General features: G+C 44.0%; 1 protein-coding gene across 1 annotated transcript in view; it reads right to left on the reverse strand.

Moving 5' to 3' along the window:
- EFEMP1 (EGF containing fibulin extracellular matrix protein 1) overlaps nt 1–23,628 on the reverse strand; it is a 151,630-nt gene that overhangs the window by 90,706 nt on the left and 37,296 nt on the right. Inside the window, exon 2 of the mRNA XM_073576655.1 lies at nt 6,735–6,813. Within this exon, the coding sequence (XP_073432756.1) occupies nt 6,735–6,812 (78 nt within the window). The 5' untranslated portion in view covers nt 6,813. The remainder of the gene's footprint in view (nt 1–6,734; nt 6,814–23,628) is intronic.

Below are 23,628 nucleotides of genomic sequence, written 5' to 3' on the forward strand. Positions count from 1 at the left end.
TTGCGGCAGCGGTCTAGGTGGTGGGAACTGGAAGGTGTTTCCATACAGTTTACGCCCCATGGCAGACAGTTTGAAAACTTGAGAGTCATTGGAGCGGCCATAGGCCCCAATATCAACCGCAATAAATTTGTATTCCGCGTCAGCGATGGCCATGAGGACAATTGAAAAATATTTCTTGTAATTGAAATATTCCGATCCCGATCCAGCTGGCTTTACAATGCGGATATGTTTCCCGTCCACAGCGCCCAAGCAGTTGGGAAACTGACATATCTGTTGAAACTTGTCAGCAATTTCAATCCACCTCTCTGTTGTGGGCTCTGGTAAAAACTCTTCAGCTAAGGAGTCCCACAGTGCACGGCATGTGTACTTCACAATTCCAGATATGGTGGAAATCCCGAGTCTGTACTGGAAATGCAGTGACGAAAGGGATTCTCCAGTTGCAAGAAATCTGTGGGGAATTAAAAAACAATAAATTAGTTTTAAATCACAGCATTACATACCAAAACTGACCTATAACACTTGGAGATACAAACTACCACCAACAAGATTGCAGTGAAAGTGTGCTCTGATGCGATCACATCCAATAAATGTGGCTTACCTTAAAGTCACCATCAGACGCTCTGCGGGTGAAACTGAGAAGCGGCAATAGGTGTCCGCTTTTCTTATGAGGTGTGCAATGCGCTCCACCAAGTAATCAAAATTCTCCATTTTCATCCTAACATATCCAAAAAATTTATCCGGGTTTCGTCGAAGGTCTATGCAGAGTGTAGAATAGACCCCACGCGTCATTCTCTTGGCTGTGATGGGGTGGATCCACAAACGTCGTCTACGATGCCTGATGCGCTGCTGTCTCGCTCTCTCCTTCTCCAGAACAATCACCCTCAAACGATTCGCCTCCGCTATAAAATCCGCCAAATTCTTCAAAATATTTCCAATGACAACATCCATCTTCGCCAGTAACTTGCTCTTCTCTCCAACCTGCACTTTCTCCTCTACAACCTGTCAAAGAAGGGCTGTAGGAACATGCTATATATAGTTTTCCAGTGGCCAATCCCGTTCGGAAGGCCACAAGGGTCAATTTTAAAAACCGGATCCGGCGTAATCCGTCGAAAAACGGATAGAAAAACGGATGAACCGGATGAGACGGATCCGGTTTTGTCTGTCAAGAAAAAGACGGATCCGGCAGAAAACCGGATCCGTCACATCCGGTTTTACTAAACATTTGCCGGATCCGGCGTTCCGGCACGATGCCGGATCGCGCCTGACGCCGAAAACCTGATGTGTGAAAGTAGCCTTAAACAAATTTCTTAGAACTGTTAAGCTTATGCAGAATTAGTGAATTAACACCTTTTTTAATTGGTGCTGTAACACAATAGAGTGTACAATATACAGGAAAGGAAATCAATTTTTTTCAAGTGTTATACAATCTTGCCTCAGATTATTAACATTATGATATTATTATTTCAATTATTCTCACACATCAACAAAATATAAAACCACAGTAAAGCCAACGGCAAGGATAATCAGGTCCGAAATAGACAGCATGGCTGAGTTACTGTATACACTTTTCTGAGAAAGTTGCTAGATCATGTATCCTTAGAAATCTCGCTTAATCTCTTGTCAGGCCTCACCCTACAATCCCAAAGGATAGATGAGTAATAAAATGCACGGAGATCATCACTCGATTTTGAAGAATTCCCAAATGATAGCTAGCAGGCTAAATCAGCTGCTAATAGTTTTTCTTTCTGTGAGCAAGAACTAGCAGGAAATAATTTGACAAGTTGCCTAAAATCCATGCAGATATGTACTGAAATCACTAACAAGTTAAATGGAAAGACTAGGTAGACTCATTTTCTTCATCTGCTGTCAGAATTCTAATCTTATTGAATGTGTCATGTCAAGTTGTTGGCTACAGTTCAGCATTTTAGTTTGCTTTCTGCTGTATAATTTTTATGTTTTATGGCATCAAGGGAAACATGTTAATTCACTAATTCTGCATAAGCTTCAGAATGATCTGTCAGCAGATTTCACAAGACAAACTGCATATATTACTAAATAGATATCTGTCCATATATACTAATAGGGGCATTGGGACATTTCATTAAGAGGCAACTCCTTTAACTGTATTAATGCCTTTTAATTCTGATTGTTCCTGTAGGAGCTTGTCCTACAAATACTTTCAATATGGGAAAACTGAGATCCTTATTAATGCATATTAAAGGGTAAGCATACTTTCTAGTAATTTTTCAGGTTAAACTGTCCAGTGTTCGTACATGAGGAATAACACCATATCTGGCCATTATGTGAGTTCTATCCTACATTTTATCCAGTTTTCCATCTGCAGGCCCTATCTCTTAATTTCCATTCCTCTTTAAACTGATTGGATGAGACTATTTGCAGGGATCTCTTCAATATATCTCTGTTGCTATGATCTCTCCCGTACACAGCACAGTATAAAGAGATGTATTCCTGCTTTTCATTTTTTTTAGCACACAGAGATAAACAGTAGCAGCATGGAGGCTATTTTACAGAAGTTCAGAGTTAACTGGATGTGAATCAAGCTTTGGCATGAGGTTAAAGACTTGTTGGAAAGCTCAGCATAATGTTTCTGTGTTTCACTCTGCTTGTTTTCTCTCACTGCTCCATACTCCTCTCTTCTCCCCTCTCTATAGAGTATAATGACCTGTGTCACACAATATTACAGCAAGCTGGCAGTGCATCTTGTTTGAGCAGATGCATTTATGTTTTTTTTTTGTAGAGTGAATCAGGGGCGGACACTGACAGCTTGGGGCCCCTGTGCAAGAAATGTGTCTGGGCCCCCTTCCTTTTATGGCGACAAAGCTACATATATATATAGCCATACACACATAGATGTATATATATATTACATAGTCTCCTTTATTATGTATATTGCTGTCCCTTATACAGGGCCCTCTCTTGCTATGTACAATACTGTCCCTTACATATTGGATTATATAGAGCCCTGTTTTTCAGTACATACTGTCCTGTCTTGTTAGCTGTATAATGCAATGATGGCTGATGGAGCATGGGAAAGCTTCCTTTCTAATGGAGGAGCTGATGGACTGGTACTCTGGTCACCGGCTGCTCCATCAGCAGTCATTTTATATCTAAAAAGAGAGGGGACTATTTAATAAAAGAGAGCGCTGTGAATAACAAAATTAACAAGAATACACTATGTAAAAGACAGCACTATACACTATATAGCAGAGGAAGCTATATAATAAGGGATGGCAACATATATAACTAGAGAGGATGGTATGTAATAAGGGATGGTGCTATACATAATAAAAGAGGAAACTATGTAACTAAGGATGGTGTCATGCAGAATTAGTGAGTGCACTATGTACTAAGAGACTGTGTTATACATAATAATTATGTACACTATACTAAGGGACTGTGTTAGACATAATAAGTGAGTACACTATATACTAAAGGACTGTGTTATACATAATAAGTACGTACACTATGTACTAAGGGACTGTGTTAGACATAATAAGTGATAATAATGTCTTCCTCCACCTACCCCTGTTACTAAGTCCATTATAAGTTCCCCTTCCTCCCATCCCAATCCCCCACACCTCTCATTTTCCTCCTCCCCCCGCATCCCATTATTTTCCTCTTCCCACCACATCACTGCCCTTTTAACCATCTCCATCAATACCTTCTCCCCCACCACTATCATTGCTTTCTCCCCTGCCACCCCATCATTGCCCATTCCACCACCTCCATCATTTCCTCCTCCCCCACCACCCCATCATTGTCTCTTCCCCCACCACTCCCATCATTGCCAATTCCACCACCATCATTTCCTCCTCCCCACCACCCCCATTATTGCCCTTTCCACTACCTCCATCATTGCCTTCTCCCCTACCACCCCATCATTGACCTGTCCATCACCCCATCATTGCCCTTTCCACCACCACCATCATTGCCCTCTTCTCCACCACCCCATTATTGCCTCCTTCTCCATCACTCACATTATTGTCTTTTCCACTATCACCATCATTCCCTTCTCCCCATCTCCATTATTGCCCTTTCCCCACCCCATCATTGCCCTTCCCACCGCCTCCATCATTTCCTCCTCCCCATCCCCATCCTTGCCCATTCCACCACTTCTATCATTTCCTCCTCCACCACCATCCCCATCATTGCCTTCTACCCATCACCCCCATCATTGCCTTCTCCCCATCACCCCATCATTGCCTTCTCCCCATCACCCCCATCGTTGCCTTCTCCATCATCTCATCATTGCTTTCTCCCCATCATTGCCTTTTCCATCACCCCCATTATTGTCTTCTTCCTATTACTCCCATTATTGCCTTCTCTCCATCACCCCCATCATTGCCTTTTCCCCATCACCCCCATCATTGCCTTCTCCCCATCACCCCATCATTGCCTTCTCCATCACCCCATCATTTCCTTCTCCCCATCACCCCCATCATTGCCTTCTCCATCACCCCATCATTGCTTTCTCCACATCATTGCCTTCTCCCTATCATTGCCTTCTCCATCACCCCCATTATTGCCTTCTCCCCATCACCCCCATCATTGCCTTCTCCTCCACCTACACACACAGACACACACAGCACCATTCACCTCTGTGCACATTCTCCCGCAGCGCTACACATGCACGCACACACACACCACCACTCATCTCTACAAACACACAACACACATACATACAAAAAAGAAACACACACACAGCACCTCTCACCTGTCTGCATGCTCTCCCGCAGCATCACTGCCTCCGGCTGCTTCCTCTCTATGGCACAGCTGGCCGCTGAATGATGACATCATCCAGCGACGTCATCCAGCGGTGCTGCTGTCTGTGTCAGTGACAGGAAGCACAGTTGCCGGGCAGGAAGCAAGATGGATCCCTGCAGCTCCGCTCCTGTTTTCTCTTGTAGGCAGCGGAGCTGCTGGGATCGCTCCCTGTCTGCCACACATGAGGGCAATCTGGCCAGGGGCCCCCAGAACCTCAGACCCGGAGAAATAGGCCAGATTGCCCTCATAATTAGAAGCCCTGCAGGGGCTCTCTGGAGCCTCTTGGTCCCGATGCAGCCGCACTCTCCCAGGGGAACAAAGGAGAGATTTAAGAGAGCCACAAAACACATGTTCCTCTCAAAATCAGGCAGTTTATTCAATTTCAACATGAATAGTCATAGTTAAAATTGTGGTAACACTTATGATTGATGAGATATATGCCCATCTCAGGGCAAATAATTAATTTCCAACATTTTTAATAAATTAAATGCTACAGATCATTATAAAATCTGGATAGAATCATTAATCAGTCATCAGGGAGGGCAGAAGCCCCTGTGATCTTCAAGCTGTTGGATGCCCCAGGGCATGTACTCCTTTTGCCGTCCAGTCAATCCAGCCCAAAAATGCCAGAAAACTTAACCTTAAAATGGCCAAATTTTTGAGCATCTGGTAATTCATGTGTGGACAACTTGTAAGTTGTTTTGTGATTTTTTTTTTACACTTTACTAATATAAAGTATTCGGCACTAGACAAAATACACTGCTAATCTCAGAGGCCCCTACTTTACTCCTGAGCAGTATCGAGCAGATTTATTAAGACAGATGTAAAATACCCCAGTCCTAATCCAAAGCACCCTGACATAAGAAACTCTACAATAAATGTCCCCCTCTATGTCTACATACAGGCCACTTTATGGTTTAAATATATGGCATAGTCCCAGAGTGGTTATGTCTATATTTGTGCATTTTTATACAAAGTTGTAGATTCTTGATGGTTCTTCAATTTCACTTTTGCCTGACAATGTGCAGAATCATTATTGTGTATTAACTCAGAAAAAAACACAAAATGCTCATCACTCATCTAATTTATAGGAAATAGTCCCCTGGGAAATGCTAAGGAAAAAAATGTGGATAGTTTTGGCAGCTGAAATTGAATATTAACATGGCCATGGACAAATTAAATTAAAACGTGTTCTGCAAAAGGTTGCTAAACTGAGGCAGCTTTTAGTTATTACTATTGGTAGAAATGATGTTATTATTATTTTACATAGCATTCCTTTGTTTTTTTTTTTTTACTTATTGCATAACCCAGTAATATTAGTAACAAATAATACCACTCCTACTTAGTTACTCCTGATACATTTTCTTGACCTTGAAATTGCTAGTGTTCAAGCAGCAGAAATTGTAAATGTTGGAAATTGCTCTCAATTTTTATGTGTTAATGGTTATGCTTATGTATGGTTAGGAATAACTGTGACTTTGTAACAATATATCCACACTGTGTTCCCAAAACTTTCCAATCATATAGTATAGTTATAACCTGGATATAAAGGGGTAAGTTTTTCCTTTTTCGCCACTTTAAAGATCAATTGAGCCTTTACCATCAATTCTCCTAATGACTGCTGATTTTTACCAGCCAAAAAAAGTGGAATGGTGGCAACACGTATGAAGCTGACCATTTTCTGAGGTCCCAGGGAGTCTACATCTACATAAAATCTAGAGAGTCTCAAGCTCTTATCCTATATTTCTCCTAGAAGCCTCCACCGATTATTATTATCGAATATGTAGGGTTCACACTTAAGGCACCCACACCAATCAGCTGATTTAAGGTTAAATCATCAATATTGAAGTATCTAGAAATGTAAAAAAAACCTTAATACAATCATAAAATCTTAATATAGTAGATTTATGGACTTAAAAATACATGTAAATTGATTAGAATAGTCTTACCGTATATGTTATGGTCTCATCGGTGTCTTGTGTTGATATTGATGGAATCAGTGTTGCAAAAAACAGAATCCCCAACATGCTGAAAGTTAAGAAAAACATATAAGCAAGGTCAAAGAAAGTTTCACTATCGAACTACAAAATCGTAAATGTGCATGAGGCTGGATTTTCACCCTTTATTGCTTTCAACATAGACTTGGGGATGTTTATTTTTTTTGCAGTAACATATTCGGACTAAGTTCAGCAGCAATACCATACAAAAGAATCCATATTACCTTATTGGCATACATGATTTAGAAAGTCATTTTACTTATTTATGTAGATGAGATCTTTGTATACAAAAAACATGCTGATGAGTTATTCCTCCATTTACTGAATGACCAAAGGATGGAACTTATGCAGAATTTCTTGGGCTACTAAAATATCTTTTGCACATATTATTGTTATGTTATACCTTTATGTAGTTTTTTTTATCCCTTTTATTAAGGGTATTATGCACAAAATGAAAAAAAAACATTTGGCTACATTTTTTTCATCATCCATGGGACTCTTTTGTAATATGTCCTTACAGTTACGCTTTATGTTCCACTTTTAATAATGAGTATCCATCATTTTAATTTCATAAATGTTCACATGAAAATAAGAAACCTTGTAATTTATCTTAGCAGAGAAATCTTCTTTCTTCTACTGAACTGATTATTCCTACCCAAAATTCTCAATTCATGGGTAAAATCTGTATTTAGTGAAGATAGATTTTTACATTACTGAGATAGGAAATGGCATTTAGTGCCCATAAGATTCTATGTAGACAAGAGGAGGGAGGAGCTCCTCCTCTGGCTCCTTCCTTCTACTCCCCTCCTTCGATCAGTATAGAATTTTATCAGCAGCCACTGCCTTCCTCTATCTCAGCAATGGGAAAATCTGTTTTCACTGAGCTCAGTAAAAAAATAAAAAAATTCCATCATATACATTTTTTTTACAAACACCGACTCCATAGGCTTTTTCTTGCAGCATACTGTACTTTGACACCTTTGCGTGACCTTTGGTGGATGATTTTAGTGTCATTAGATTGATTAGAAATGGTTTTCATGGCACAAAGCAGAGAAAACAAATTCCTTCCATACTTTCCTCAAGATAGTGCTCTAGTGTATTTCAGTGATGTTCCTGGGCTGATGGAAACATTTTTACATTGAGTACAATATAAGTGAGTGGAAATACTTTATTGATTAATCCAAAAAAGTCTGAAAGCTGTGCTACTGCACAATGGCAGCATGATTCAATGCCTGTAGGGCATTCTGTACACTTGAAGGAAAGCTATGAGAATTTAGACTTTATTCTTAAGAAGCTTAACTATGAGGATCAAGAATAGTCAGTATGTGTTGATCTGATAGTTCTCTCTTTGCTCCTTTGGCAGCAAAGAGGATACACAAAGTATCCATTATTTTGTGTGAATGGGACAGCCAGGACAGGACTCATCACTGGAGTCAAAAAAGTTGGTCAAAGAGAACATTTTTGCAACCTGGACTGAAGAACATAATTGCATGATGGAGACATGAGGGTCAGTGAGTGCTCTCATCCGCTGGCCTGGCTGTCTTTAGAAAGACTACACGACCAGAGCTCATTCCACTAAACACTTGTACTCCTTCCCCTTGGGCAGAATACTACTCAGACAACACAAGGTGAGGGTAATACACTGCGGTAATACTTTATTGGATCACCAAGAGTCAGCAACATATAGTACAGTCCAAACAAGTACATAAGATGGTGCACATGAGAGTCTCACCCTTCCGCTGGATCACTGGGAAGTAGAACCTCTGAGTGCCGACCGGCTTTTTCCTTACACGTTTATAATATATCCCTTAGATGTCAAAAAAACCTCTAGGGGACATTCACATTTTACATGTATGTATATGGTATCCTGCACTATTCAAATTAACCTGGGACATCTAGCTCTAGGGGAAAATTAGCCATTGTGGTGTTATTTGTCACTGGCAGACCAAACTGATCTGCCATATACAGTCATGGCCAAAAGTATTGACACCCCTGCAATTCTGTCAGATAATATTCAGTTTGTTCCTGAAAATGATTGCAAACACAAATTCTTTGGTATTATTATCTTCAATTAATTTGTCTTAAATGAAAAAACACAAAAGAGAATGAAGCAAAAAGCAAAACATTGATCATTTCACACAAAACTCCAAAAATGGGCCGGACAAAAGTATTGGCACCCTCAGCCTAATACTTGGTTGCACAACCTTTAGCCAAAATAACTGCGACCAACCGCTTCCGGTAACCATCAATGAGTTTCTTACAATGCTCTGCTGGAATTTTAGACCATTCTTCTTTGGCAAACTACTCCAGGTCCCTGATATTTGAAGGGTGCCTTCTCCAAACTGCCATTTTTAGATCTCTCCACAGGTGTTCTATGGGATTCAGGTCTGGACTCATTGCTGGCCACCTTAGAAGTCTACAGTGCTTTCTCTCAAACCATTTTCTAGTGCTTTTTGAAGTGTGTTTTGGGTTATTGTCCTGCTGGAAGACCCATGACCTCTGAGGTAGACCCAGCTTTCTCACACTGGGCCCTAAATTATGCTGCAAAATTTGTTGGTAGTCTTCTGACTTCATAATGCCATGCACACGGTCAAGCAGTCCAGTGCCAGAGGCAGCAAAGCAACCCCAAAACATCAGGGAACCTCCGCCATATTTGACTGTAGGGACCGTGTACTTTTCTTTGAATGCCTCTTTTTTCTCCTGTAAACTCTATGTTGATGCTTTTGCCCTAAAAGCTCTACTTTTGTCTCATCTGACCAGAGAACATTCTTCCAAAATGTTTTAGGCTTTTTCAGGTAAGTTTTGGCAAACTCCAGCCTGGCTTTTTTATGTCTCGGGGTAAGAAGTGAAGTCTTCCTGGGTCTCCTACCATACAGTCCCTTTTCATTCAGATGCCGACGGATAGTACGGGTTGACACCGTTGTACTCTCGGACTGCAGGGCAGCTTGAACTTGTTTGGATGTTAGTGGAGGTTCTTTATCCAACATCCGCACAATCTTGTGTTGAAATCTCTTGTCAATTTTTCTTTTCCGTCCACATCTAGGGAGGTTAGCCACAGTGCCTTGGGCTTTAAACTTCTTGATGACACTGCGCACGGTAGACACAGGAACATTCTGGTCTTTGGAGATGGACTTGTAGCCTTGAGATTGCTCATGCTTCCTCACAATTTGGTTTCTCAAGTCCTCAGACAGTTCTTTGGTCTTCTTTCTTTTCTCCATGCTCAATGTGGTACGCACAAGGACACAGGACAGAGGTTGAGTCAACTTTAATCCATGTCAACTGGCTGCAAGTGTGATTTAGTTATTGCCAACACCTGTTAGGTGCCACAGATAAGTTATAGGTGCTGTTAATTACACAAATTAGAGAAGCATCACATGATTTTTCGAACAGTGCCAATACTTTTGTCCACCCTCTTTGTTATGTTTGGCGTGGAATTATGTCCAATTTGGCTTTAGGACAATTCTTTTTGTGTTTTTTCATTTAAGACAAATTAAATGAAGATAATAATACCAAAGAATTTGTGTTTGCAATCATTTTCAGGAAGAAACTGAGTATTATCTGACAGAATTGCAGGGGTGTCAATACATTTGGCCATGACTGTACTAATGTACTAATGTAATGTAACTAATGTACTAATAGCTTCCATTACTCACTACATATTGCTCATTGACTCTGACTCAGTCTCTCTCAGACCTGAACTCCTTCCTTTTGTGGACATCCTAGAGGAAATTTGTCACCAGGAGAGAGAAGGCCGCACTCTGTAGTGACAGATGCCCGCCCAGAATGGGTGCGGGCGAAGAAGGAGCTGCCGACCTTACTGCCTGAGCAGGAAGAATGGGTGGAACAAAAAGGAATGACTCCACCCATGAATGGGTGGAACCTGAAAAAGTTGGACTGTCAGATTAGATGCCATTATCGGCTGACACGGAGAGGTGCAGCATGTCCTACCGCGGCATCGGCTGCCAGGATTGGAGGCGCTCCAAGGTCCAAGTGGAGGTGGGCCTGAGGTTCGAGGCCTTGTGGTCAGAAGACTTGGAGGAGCGACCCCATGTTGGCGGCCAAGCCAGCAACCGGCGGAGGATGAGGACCTGATGGCACTTCGGTGGGAACTCCGAGGAGTGCGGAAGACTTTGGAGGTGGTCTTGCAGGGGATCATGACAGCTGCTATCATCGATGCTGGCGGCCATGCAAGAGGACTACAGATGGCTGTGGTGGTGAGTAAGGGACCCCTGTCTGGCCACCCCTTTCCTCTGCCCTCGACCTACTCACCTCCCATGGCCCCGCCGTCATCCCCAGAGATGCCTCGGCTACCGACTCCACCATCTTCCCTGGATGCGCCAGAACACGTGCTTCCCCAGGCCGCATGCATTCCAGCTGACATCCGCAACTTGCGTGCAGAGGAGCCTCATGTGCCTACGGAGGTCAAGTGGATCTTTGAGGTAATTCGGGAGCACTGCATCTTTGTGGAACTGCAGTGTCCTGGCAGGGGAACTGCAGCAGGCCGGATGACCCGCAGCCTCATCCAGTACCTCAATCAGAACCGGGGGTATGGATTCCTGCAAGAGTTGGAGACCGGGGCCAAGGTATACATTAACGCTGGGTCCCTCATGTTTTGTGGTCCCCTCCGAGAAGGAGACTACATGGATTTCATTAAAGAGCAGGGACCCCGGGGGCCCTACGTAGTGGCCATAAGAATGGCCTCCGACAGGGGGAACAGTCCACCGCTGGAGACCTTAGATGTGGAGCGGCCAGCTGCTGCAGGCGCAGTTGCCCCGGCCGCACAGGAGAGAGCAGTGCCTCAGGGCATTGAGGCGGCTTCAATGTGTCAGCGGTGCTGGTGGCTCAAGGAACTACAGGACCACCACTGGAGTGAGTGCGGAGCTGGAGGAATAGTGAAGACTCCTCCTCCAGTGGGTCCTCATCTCAGGTATATGTGGTGGTACAGGGTCCCAATGCGGCCTACTGTGCAACTCAGCGGCCGAGTACAGACTGAGCGGCCCCTTTAAGTTTTGATATTGGTGCCAGTTGCACCCAGAGCAAAGCGAGTATTCCGTGTCCCTAAGAGGGCAGTCAGCCCTGCATAACGTCCAAGGACAATGGCGTCTGATGTGGCCACCAGTTGACAGCCACGTGTAATGGCTTTCCCCTCATCCAAGTGTGTTTTGCACCCGTTGGTGCCTCCCTTGCTGGATCATGGGACCAAAACACCACGGGGGTTAAGGACAGTGGACTCTGGATGTGGCTGCTGGACTGGGTGCTCCTGAACTTTGCCCCACTTTGACCCTTGGACTAGCCTCATGTTTAAAATGCAGCCCACCACCGTTAAAGGGCCCATGGTCCGCTGAAAGGAGGGAGGGGAAGACTGTCCTCAGAAGGACCAGGGTCACGTGGAGCCACACACAGAGAAAGACTTTTGGGTCTGAATGAGGCCCACTTCAAAGACTTTGGTCACCTGTGTTAAAGCGACAACCAGCTCATGTGGACTGTGGACTGTGTATTTGTTTTTTTTTATGAACCTATTTGCAGAGAGACTGGGACTCTGATGTTATATATAAAGTATTTAATATATATGTATGTAAACCCCTGGTGCTCTAAAATAAATAACAATAATAAAATTAACCATCAGTTGCCGAGATTTTAAATGTGTTTTTTTGTCCATATGTTTAAGCCATGTATACACGAAGTCAGCTAATTTCTGTGAAATTTAGCTAATAATTTCCTAAAGTGCAGCACAAAAGTGAATTTGGATTATAACTTTGCTGTGAAAAACAAATGCAGATATGGAGTCATGTTCATATTTGGTGCATGTCCTATCTAAAAACTATAAAATAAAGTATTGTGCACTGGATGTAAAAGGTGGTTAAACAATGGCCCAATGGATTGGAAGAGTTTCATAAAGCCTGTTCTATTTGTTGTGGATTAGTTCCAGAATTGTCATGTAATTGGCTAAAATATATACAGCAATCTTTATGTAACACACTTTGCATAAGGCCACTCAGCAATGGATAACATCTATAGGAACAGAAAAAGAAAATGTCTTCCATAACTCTCAAGCAAGCGTATATTTCCAGTCACAAAGAACATATGGCTTTGCTTTCAGTTGTTTGATGGCCTCAGAAAAATACACTTTAAAGTGTGATAAGAAGGAATAAGAGTTTTATTTCTCTCACATAACACATTTCTTAACTAAAGGTTGCAGCTTTTCATATAAAGTACTCATTTTTTACATTTTAGGGTTTTTCTAAAGCTAGGAAAATCAAAGGCAGGTGTTTCCCATTCAGCACTTGCGGAATGCTACAACTCAATAAAGAAAGCAGCAGATGTAAAGCTGCCTTAGGAAAGAGCTTGAGAATTCTATCTGATGTGTTCTTAGCTGTAGAATTCTCTGTTGAATTTCTCTTGAAAAGCCCCATTGGGAATTTTGGCTGAGAATTCAAAGATATTTTTTTATTGTTGGAATAGTGGTTGTAATATGGATTCTACAAGATTATATTGCCAATCTCCAATCGCACATCTTACTGTTGTGGTGAAACCACAGTGGAAAACTCAAACTAGCATTTATTAATTATCCCACCATGTTTTGCTGGAAAAACTAACACCGAATAAAACTTTTACTTATTGTAGACTGTAACTAGTGACACATTTGTATATACTATTCTCTAAATGATCACCAACCTTCGGTGGCCTAGTCACACATTTGGCAGGTCCAGTAGTAAACATTGTGCCCGTCAGTGACATGCTTTTTGCCTAGTGTTTAATAGTCTTATTAAACAAATTGTATCATAAACTACATTCATCACTTCTCCATTGGATAGATGAGAAATCGATAGCTGGACTTCTAGATAATGAAGGGTCCCCTTTCTCTTGATTGGTGGTACTACATTGGTCGACCAACAGTGATTATACATTTATTACATATCCTGTGGATGGGTGTTACATGTCGCTTTTAGGACAACTTTGGTAATTCAAGCGCTAACTGTTGTGACCAGTTTGTTGGCATCTTCTTGTTAGAACTATATTATATAACCAATGATATGTTTGGCACCAACATCAAAGATATGCTTAATGCTGGCTTCCTGGTAACCAGGAATTCTTGTTGCATGTTATCTAGTCATTATTAAATCAGTGAGGAATAAATTAATTTATACTGACTTTATGGCACACTATTCTGTACCAGCACAGAGATGCTTAAAGGGAATCTGTTACCAGTTTTTTGCTACTTCATCTTCAGCTAAAACTGTAGATCTGATTTGTATATAACCTGTATAAAAAGGTACAGAATGAAGAGATATGGTTTCCAGAGAGGAGAGCTCTGCAAAACAGGAAGTAGTTTGAAAGACACAAAAGAGTTTTGGTTAGTTGTCAGAGTAAAGATCAGAGTAAAGACCAAAGCATAGACAGTGCAAAGTTAGGAAAAGGGCAGCAAAAGGGCAGTGGCAGATTTAGGTTCCTTTTGCAGAATCCATTAGGGCAGAGGAGAGAGAGCCATGCGCGCTACCCCCGTTTACAGCACAGTTTGCGGCAGGTTAGAAGTGAGAAACCAGAAATATTGGTCATACAATGTAAAGACCAATAAAATCAACGGTGACATGTATTTGTGAAAAAGACAAGGCAAAACCAATGGACATTTGTTGCACCAATGACACAGGTAGTGTACGGTCCTGTAGGGATTATAATGCTTGAGTGACTGCAAGGACTATAGCCTTCTAGTGTGTAAGTGTCAAATTGAGAATTCTCCTGTTTTGGGGAACTGGAGCTACTGGTAAACGTAAAGACTACCTGTCTTTAACCACTAGGAGTCTGTAGTCAAGTGGTACTGGTTATTAAGACCTTGATTATTTGGTCAACATGGGGTAAGCACCAACCACAGTGTACACACAACTATGATCGTAGTTGTTATGCACTGGTAGAGTTCAACTGTTCCTTGAACCATAAATTAGTGCCATGGGTGGAGACAGATGGTTGTCTAGGCATTGCAATTGATAGAGGACCAAGTCTTGAGCATGCTTTGCTGCACCAATAAGATAAAGTATTTTGCAGCTCTTGATTTAAGTTAAAGTAAGTTTCCATTACGTTATTGTGAAAATACCAGCCTGTGTATTTGCAATCTTTATTACATGGCTTTGTTGCATCCTGAGTGCATTAGTTCTGAGACCTGGTCAGGTAAATACTGTTGCCCTTTTTTTGCTGTGCTATTTTTTGAACTTTTTTGGAGGAATTCTAATTCCTCTTATTATTAGTGTTGAGCATTCCGATACTGCAATATCGGGTATCGGCCGGTATTCCCGGTATCGGAGTTCCGATACTGAGTTCCGATACTTTTAGAATATCGAATACCAGAATCGGAAGTTCTCATATTGCAATGAGCCAGTTTGATTTTATTCAGCCAAAGAGGAATCCTAAGAAGTGTGGGCACATCCTGTTATGCATGTTAGGCATGTTAACTAATGGCATGGCTGTGATTGGCTGCTGAAATGATGTCATGATGCACTATAAAAGCAGCTGCCGCCATTTTGGGTTCACTCTGCTGTGAATTTACTTAGGGACAGGACGCTGCTGTTCTGACTCTGAGGGACATTTTGAGCTAGCGATTTGCTTTATTGTGCTTTACCCAGGCTACTTTAGCAACCGCTGTGTGAGAAGCTTTCTTTTGCTTTGCAGCGCTGTTCACGGCTGTCTGCGAGGTCTCTGTGTGTGAGTGTAGCTCACGCTGTAGTGTGTTCTGCAGCCATTTCTGGTTGTAGTCCGCTCAGCGTGCGTCACTGCCTCATACATTGTCCTTTTTTGCATTAGTGCAGCTCATTTTTTTCTGATTTCTCCTATTAGTGTGGTTCCATCCGTATCCAGCTAGATTGCTTGAAAACGCTATATAGGAGTAGATAGAGGAGCTTTTCTGCAACCTTGCAGCACTGTTCACGGCTGTCTGCGAGGTCTCTGTGTGTGAGTGCAGCTCATGCTGTAGTGTGTTCTGCAGCCACCTCCGGTTGTAGTCCGCTCAGCGTGCGTCACTGCCTCATACATTGTCCTTTTTTGCATTAGTGCTGCTCATTTTTCCAGATTTTTCCTATTAGTGTGGTTCCATCCATATCCAGCTAGAATATTTGCAAACACTATATAGGAGTAGATAGAGGAGCCTTTCTGCTGGCTTGTGCCCTGCAGCCCCAGCCAGATTAGTATTAGCCTATTTTTTGGAGCCTCATCTATTGCATTGTAGGTTACCTTCCTGCATTGTAATAGCTACAAAAAGTTTGTGATACTATCAGTTTTACATCTTTGGGCACATTAGGTGTCTTTTTGTATAAAAAAAAGTTAATAAAAGTTCACCAAACACTCCACTTTACAGTTGTGTAGGCCACATTAGCGCATATTAAAGTCTAGTCCACACTTTATAAACTTAGTGCTTCTTATACCTGTTAGCAGCTGTTCAGGAATAAGCACACTAAGCCCTTAGTACTTTTCTGCCTAGCTTTATCAGTCTACCAAGATGAAGAAGGCAGGGAGTAAGGCATGTGGTCGTGGGTGTGGAGTTTCTGCAGGGAGAGGACATGGGGATTCTGTGCCTGCTGCGGGCACCAGTGACTCAGCATCCCCCAGTTTTACCAGGGAACAGTCCTTTATGCGCAGCTTTGTAGGAGCTTGTCGTACCCCACTGCTGCGGGACGAACAAATTGAAGCCGTTGTCGGATGGATGGCAGCTAACGCATCGACTTCAATTAGTTCTGAATCCTCTCAGGTCCAGAGCACTGAAGAGCACCCATCTGTCTCTTCACCACCTGCCAAATTGCCCAGGCAGTCAGAGAACCCTGGACAGGAGCCATCTCTACTTCTGTTCTCTGAATCTGTTGGCTTGGAAAGAGGGGGCCAGCCAAGCAGCATTCGATAATTTGAAGAAGAGGTAGTATGCAGTGATGCGCAACAGCTTTGTCTCTCTGAATCTGAAGAGACGGGTGGGCCAGTGCCTATGGTCAGCACACCTCAGTACGCATCTGATGATGAGACTCAGGTGCCACTTTCTGGTGTGTACTGCGCTGTCGAGACTACCCAGGAGAAGCAGTCGTTTGAAGAGGGTAGTGTAGGTGATGAGGTCCTTGACCCATCATGTCGTGAGGTACAGGAAGGTGGTGGGAGCAGCTCTGAGGAAGAGATTCCCCGAATGGCCAAAAAAAGGAGGGAGAGGGAGGGGGCAGACACAGTTGCCTGTAGCCTCCACTTCGGCACCCATTAGGAGCATGCCTCTTCCAAAACCCAAAACGGGCGCTCCCAAGACTTGCAGTGCCTGGTCCTTTTTTAACACAGTTGCAGATGACATTTGCTTTGTCAAATGCAAGCTGTGTAATCAGAAAGTGAAAAGAGGGAAAAGTGTTAGCAACGTCAATACCACAAATATGTGGAAACATGTGCGGACCAAGCACGTGGTGGAGTTACAAAGACACACTGAAGACCAAGGCCAACCTACAGCGCCACCTACCACCTCTTCAGCTCGTGTTGTAGCCTCTTCCTCCAGCTCACACACAGCTGGTTCGGCTTCCTCACAGGATCGCCATGGAAGAACCTCTGCTACTGTTGTACAGAGACACAGTGTCATTCCACCCACAGCACCACGTTCCCTGTCATCCTCACACTCCCAGGCCAGTCTACAGCCATCGGTAGCACAGGCTTGGGAGAAAAGGCACCCATACTCAGCAAACCACCCCCGAGCACAGGCTCTGAATGCTGGCATTGCAAAACTACTGTCCCTTGAAATGCTCTCATTCAGGCTGGTGGAGACAGACACCTTCCATAACTTCATGGCATTGGCAGTCCCACAATACAACGTGCCCAGCCACTTTTATTTCAGCAGGCAAGCCGTCCCTGCCCTGCAAAAGCATGTGGAGGGAAAAATTAAACATGCGCTACTAAACGCCATCAGTAGCAAGGTCCACCTGACCACCGATGCGTGGACCAGTAACCATGGACAGGGACGATATCTTTCCCTCACTGCCCATTGGGTAAATGTTGTGGAGCCGGGTACAGATCTTGAGAGTGGCGCTGTACGTGTTCTGCCAACTCCAAGGATTGCAGGAATCCAGTCTGTACACATTGACTCCTCCTCATACTCCAGTTCCTCTGAATCAGCGCTGCAGGAGCCGTCACAGTCTACCTCCACATGGACCCGTGAACGCTCACCTGTTACGACCGATATGAGCACAGCCGTGGCCAAACGTCAACAGGCCGTATTGAAATTAATTTCTTTGGGGAATCGAAGCCACACAGCACAGGAGTTCTGGAATGCGATCAAGCAGGAGAGCGACGTGTGGTTTGTGCCAGCGAATCTCCAGCCAGGCATTGTAGTGTGTGACAATGGCCGAAATCTGGTGGCAGCTCTGGGCCTAGGCAACCTCACTCACATCCCATGTCTGGCACATGTGCTCAACTTGGTCGTGCAGAGTTTTTTTGAGGGACTATCCGGATCTTGATGCACTGCTGCACAAGGTCCGCATAGAGTGCGCTCACTTGCGGCATTCCAGCATGGCAAGATCGCGCATTGCAGCTCTACAGTGCCGATTCTGCCTTCCGGAACATCGCATCATATGTGACCTACCCACCAGGTGGAATTCAACGTTACATATGTTGGAGAGGTTGTCTGAGTAGCAGGCAGCAGTAATGGAGTGTCAGCTGCATCAGGCGCAAACAAGTCGCACTGCGCGCCGACCACACTTCACCACCACTGAGTGGGCCTCTATGAAGGACATCTGCCACGTTTTGCGTGCCTTCGATGATTCCATGTGGATGGCGAGTGCAGATGATGCACTAGACAGCATGACTATCCCCCTTATTTGCCTGCTTGAAAAAACACTGCAAGCACTAAGGGAGGAGGTTGTGGAAGAGGTGGAGGATGAGGAGTCACAAATGCCATCTGCTTCTGGACAGTCTGCGCAACGTGGTTCCTCACAAAGGCCTAGGCAGGGGACACTTCGTGAGGAGGATGAGGAGGAGTCAATGGTGGAGGAAGACATCTGTCCAGAGGAGGGAGGTACACAATGCTCTAGTAGTCAGTATGTAGAGCGAGGGTGGGGTGATGCAGAGCAGGCAGAGATGACGCCTCAAGCAGGGGACAGCATTTCTTGGCCAGTTGGCAGTCTGCAGCATATGGTTGATTTCATGCTGCAGTGCCTGAGAAATGACCGCCGCATCGCCCACATTCTCAACACGGCTGATTATTGGGTGTACACCCTCCTAGATCCTCGCTACCGGGACAACTTACAAAGCCTCATAACACCGTTGAACCGGGAGCGTAAAATGCGGGAGTACCAAGACACACTGGTGCATTCCATCATGTTCTCCATTCCACCCGAGAGCAGTGCTGCTAGTGCTTTACAAAGCAGCTCAGTGCGTCGAGGCAGTGGAGGAAGCTCTGCACAAAGAGGGAGCAGAAGCAGCACCTCAGCACAAGGCAAGACCAGTATGGCCCAAGTGTGGCAAAGTTTTGTGTCCCCGCCACAAATGTCTACACCATCACAGACGGCTCCAGTCAGCAGGAGGCAACGTTTCCGTCAGATGGTGACAGACTACATGTCTTGTCCTCTCAGTGTTCTCCCACACGGCTCTTGCCCCTTCAAGTTTTGGGTCTCTAAGCTGGATACATGGCCAGAGCTTTGCCAGTATGCATTGGAGGTGCTGGCTTGCCCTGCTGCTAGTGTATTATCGGAACGCGTCTTTAGTGCCGCAGGTGGTGTACTAACAGACCGTCGCATGCGACTATCCTCCGATCACGTTGACTGGCTTACTTTTCTGAAAATGAACAAGGCCTGGATCTTGCAGGAATTTGCCAGTCCTCTTCCAGATTAAATAATTGGTTGGCAACAGTATCCAGGTCTCCTGTTGTGTTCATGTTTCTACCACCTGAACTGTAATCCCTGGGCTCCATCACCACCAGTTGCTGCTCAGAAGTGCCGTCTGCACAGTCAACACTTGCTCCTGTGTCATTAGAGTTCAGTAATGTCAGCTGATCCCCTGCTGTGTGTCCGGCAATTTCTCCTGCTCCGACCTCACTCACACTACTACAGATATTAAACTTGCTCCAATTAGGCCTCTGGCTACACTCTGTTTCTACTGTAATCCCTGGGCTCCAACACCGCCAGTTGCTGCTCAGAAGTGCCATCTGCACAGTCAACATATGCTCCAGTGTTATTGGGGTTCAGTAACGTCAGCTGATCCCCTGCTGTGTGTCCGGCAATTTCGCCTGCTCTGTCCACATTCACACTACTACAGATATTAAACTTGCTCCAATTAGGCCTCTGGCTACACTCTGTTTCTAGTATTTACCCTGGGCTCCAACACCGCCAGTTGCTGCTCAGAAGTGCCGTCTGCACAGTCAACACTTGCTCGTGTGTTATTGGGGTTCAGTAACGTCAGCTGATCCCTGCTGTGTGTCCGGCAATTTCTCCTGCTCCGACCACACTCACACTACTACAGATATTAAACTTGCTCCAATTAGGCCTCTGGCTACACTCTGTTTCTACTGTAATCCCTGGGCTCCAACACCACCAGTTGCTGCTCAGAAGTGCCGTCTGCACAGTCAACACACGCTCCAGTGTTATTGGGGTTCAGTAACGTCAGCTGATCCCCTGCTGTGTGTCCGGCAATTTCGCCTGCTCTGTCCACATTCACACTACTACAGATATTAAACTTGCCCCAATTAGGCCTCTGGCTACACTCTGTTTCTAGTATTATCCCTTGGCTCCAACACCGCCAGTTGCTGCTCAGAAGTGCCGTCTGCACAGTCAACACTTGCTCCTGTGTTATTGGGGTTCAGTAACGTCAGCTGATCCCCTGCTGTGTGTCCGTCAATTTCTCCTGCTCTGACCACACTCACACTACTACAGATATTAAACTTGCTCCAATTAGGCCTCTGGCTACACTCTGTTTCTCCTGTAATCCCTGGGCTCCAACACCGCCAGTTACTGCTCAGAAGTGCTGTCTGCACAGTCAACACATGCTCCAGTGTTATTGGGGTTCAGTAACATCAGCTGATCCCCTGCTGAGTGTCCGGCAATTTCGCCTGCTCTGTCCACATTCACACTACTACAGATATTAAACTTGCTCAAGTTAGGCCTCTGGCTACACTCTGTTTCTACTGTAATCCCTGGGCTCCAACACCGCCAGTTGCTGCTCAGAAGTGTCTTTGGCACGGGTACTCCCTCCTGCCCAGCCTGGTTCCAGCATGCCAGCTGTTTCCTGGTAGTGTCAACGTCACTTTGCCTCCAATACATTGTCCTGTCGTGTTGCAGTCGGGTTAGCCGACTCTACGGTGCCTGCAGTTTAGGTGCTTCTTATGTGGGCTGCGGGATCTGGCAATGAAGGCTGGTTCCGTAGTGCCAATAGGACAAGCTCCCCCTGTAGGACTGTGGGTTTCGGTAACTTCGGCCGGCTCGCGGCCTTGCAACTTTTTTTTTCATGTGTACCTTCTGCTGCCTATCTGAGTTCCAGTACCATTAGCTGGTTCTTTGGAAGTCAATCTTGAATATGTCCCCCTGGGTTCCAGTAACCTCAGCTGGTTCCAGACAGAGCCTTTGGCTTAGGTGCCTCCTTCTCGGTATCCGAGTTCCACCAATGTCTGCTGGTCCTTGGTAGTGATTTCTGGCACAGGTACCTCCTGCTTAGTAACCGGGTTCCAGTACCATCAGCTGATCCTCGGTAGTTCCATTGGCTCTTGTACCTTCGGCTACCCATCCAGGTTCCAGTACCGTCAGCTGATTCTCAGCAGTTCCTCAGCCTTCTTGTACCTTCTGCTACATTTCCAATCTCAAGCTTTTTGAAATGGTTTTTGGCAATCACTCTGGATCTCCCTGACGACAACCCTGAAGGCGATGACCCTGAAGACCACCCCGAAGAAGACGACGACCCCGAAAACGATGACCCTGGAGACGATGACCCTGAAGACCACCCCGAAGAAGACAACGACCCCAAAGATGACGACCCTGAAGACCACCCCGAAGAAGACCAAGAAGATGACCCTGAAGAAGATGACCAAGAGGACAAAGAACAAGAAGACAACCACCAAGATACAGAAGAACAAGAGACTGAAGACCAAGAAGCATAAGAACAAGAAGCTGCAGAACAAAAAGCAGAAGAACATTAAGCATAAGACTAAAAATCAGAGCAAAAGATATTATCTAAATTATAAACAGAAGAAGACTAAGCAGTGTATGGGGGTGAGTCCGTTCCTCCTAGTGGCGCCCCTGGAAAATACCTGCTGCTGCAGGCAAAACTGAACACGGACAAATCCTGTTGTAAATCTTTTGTGACAGGCAGAACGGAAGATGTAATCTTCAAACTTTTATAGATAACAACTACAGGAATGCCTGTCACAAATAAGAATATGATGAAGAAGAAGAATAGGAAGAAGATGAAGAAGTAGAATATGAAGAAGAATAATAGTTGAATAAGAAGAATATGAAGAATGTAAAAGAAAGAATAATAGGAAGAAGGTGAAGAAGAAGAAGATGAATAAGGTGAAGAAGAAGTTGTTGACCCAATACATTCTACATTATTCTTAGTTGTTTTCCTTCATGTAGAATTAACCTACAAGGAAAGTAAGGGTTTATTTTCATTCCGATATTTGTGTCCCATTGACTTGCATTGGTTTCCGGTATCGGAATCGGCGATATCCGATATTTTTGGGGTATCGGTCCGATCCATTCCAATCCAATATTTCCCGATATCGGAAGGTATCGCTCAACACTACTTATTATGTCTTTGCTTTTATTTTAGTGTAGGTACTCGCAAGTGTGAGGACCCTTGACACAGGTTGCGAGCTTGCCTATTGTGGCCAATACCTCATATATTTTATATATATTTTTTGCACGTTATTTACACTCAGAGTGCAGTCAGGCCCATTAAAGTTGGCCTTGTAAACTCGGGTGTCTGTACTCGTGGGGTGCACTTATATAGTCCTGGGCAGCCAGCTTAAGCTAATAGCATGAGTATCACTAATAGGCTGTAAGCCAGACACAGTGCATTACCTGTGTGTGACCAGCTGCCTTTACAAGCCTTTTTTGTGTGTAATTTTAATACTAAGCAACCACCTCCTCCATGAATTGGTATGTTGTTAGTGGTTGTATTTTGTAGCTGTGTTGCCACCATCTTTACTATATAGGTTTACTGCATCCTGAATACATTAGTTCTGAGACCTGGGCAGGTAAATACTGCTGCCCTCTTTTTTGCGGGGTTAATTTGCCAATAATTTAAAGTAGTGTGGGTTTCACAGCTAGAGGATCAGCTCCTGTTTTAAGTTAGAGTCATCAGCAAAAAATTGTCCTTTACGTTATTGTGAAAATACCAGCCAGCACATTATAAGCCTATGTTCACATGTTGCCTTTTTGCAGCATTTTTTTCATGCATTTTTTAATGCTAATTTTCAGCTGCGTTTTACAGTACCATCAACGTTTATGAGACTTTAGAAATCTCATGCAGACACTTTGTTTTTTTCTGACTGTTATGTCAAAGCATTGTATTTTTGCAAAATTCAGCATGCCATTTCTTTCAGTGTTTTTTCAGCATTTTTGCCACTTTTTTCACCCATTGAGAGCAATGGATAGCGCAAAAAATGCTGCAAAAAAGATTTTGTAATTGCAAAAAAGCAGCAACCACTCAGCAAAGCCTGATTTTTTGTCATTGCTTCTTCACTGACAAGAGAGCAGGATTTGCCTGCGGGAGAAAAAAACGCTTAAAAAAGCCAATGTGTGAACTTACCCTAAATGTGAGCGCCTTAAAGGGAACCTGTCACCAGGTTTTTCCTATATAAAGTAAGGCAAGCACCTGTACGCCCTCATATACAGCTTTCTAGAATGCTGTATATATGCCC

Source organism: Dendrobates tinctorius, unplaced genomic scaffold, assembly GCF_039654945.1.
Source record: "Dendrobates tinctorius isolate UK_male_01 unplaced genomic scaffold, ASM3965494v1 ptg000050l, whole genome shotgun sequence".
Classification (NCBI taxonomy): domain Eukaryota; kingdom Metazoa; phylum Chordata; class Amphibia; order Anura; family Dendrobatidae; genus Dendrobates; species Dendrobates tinctorius.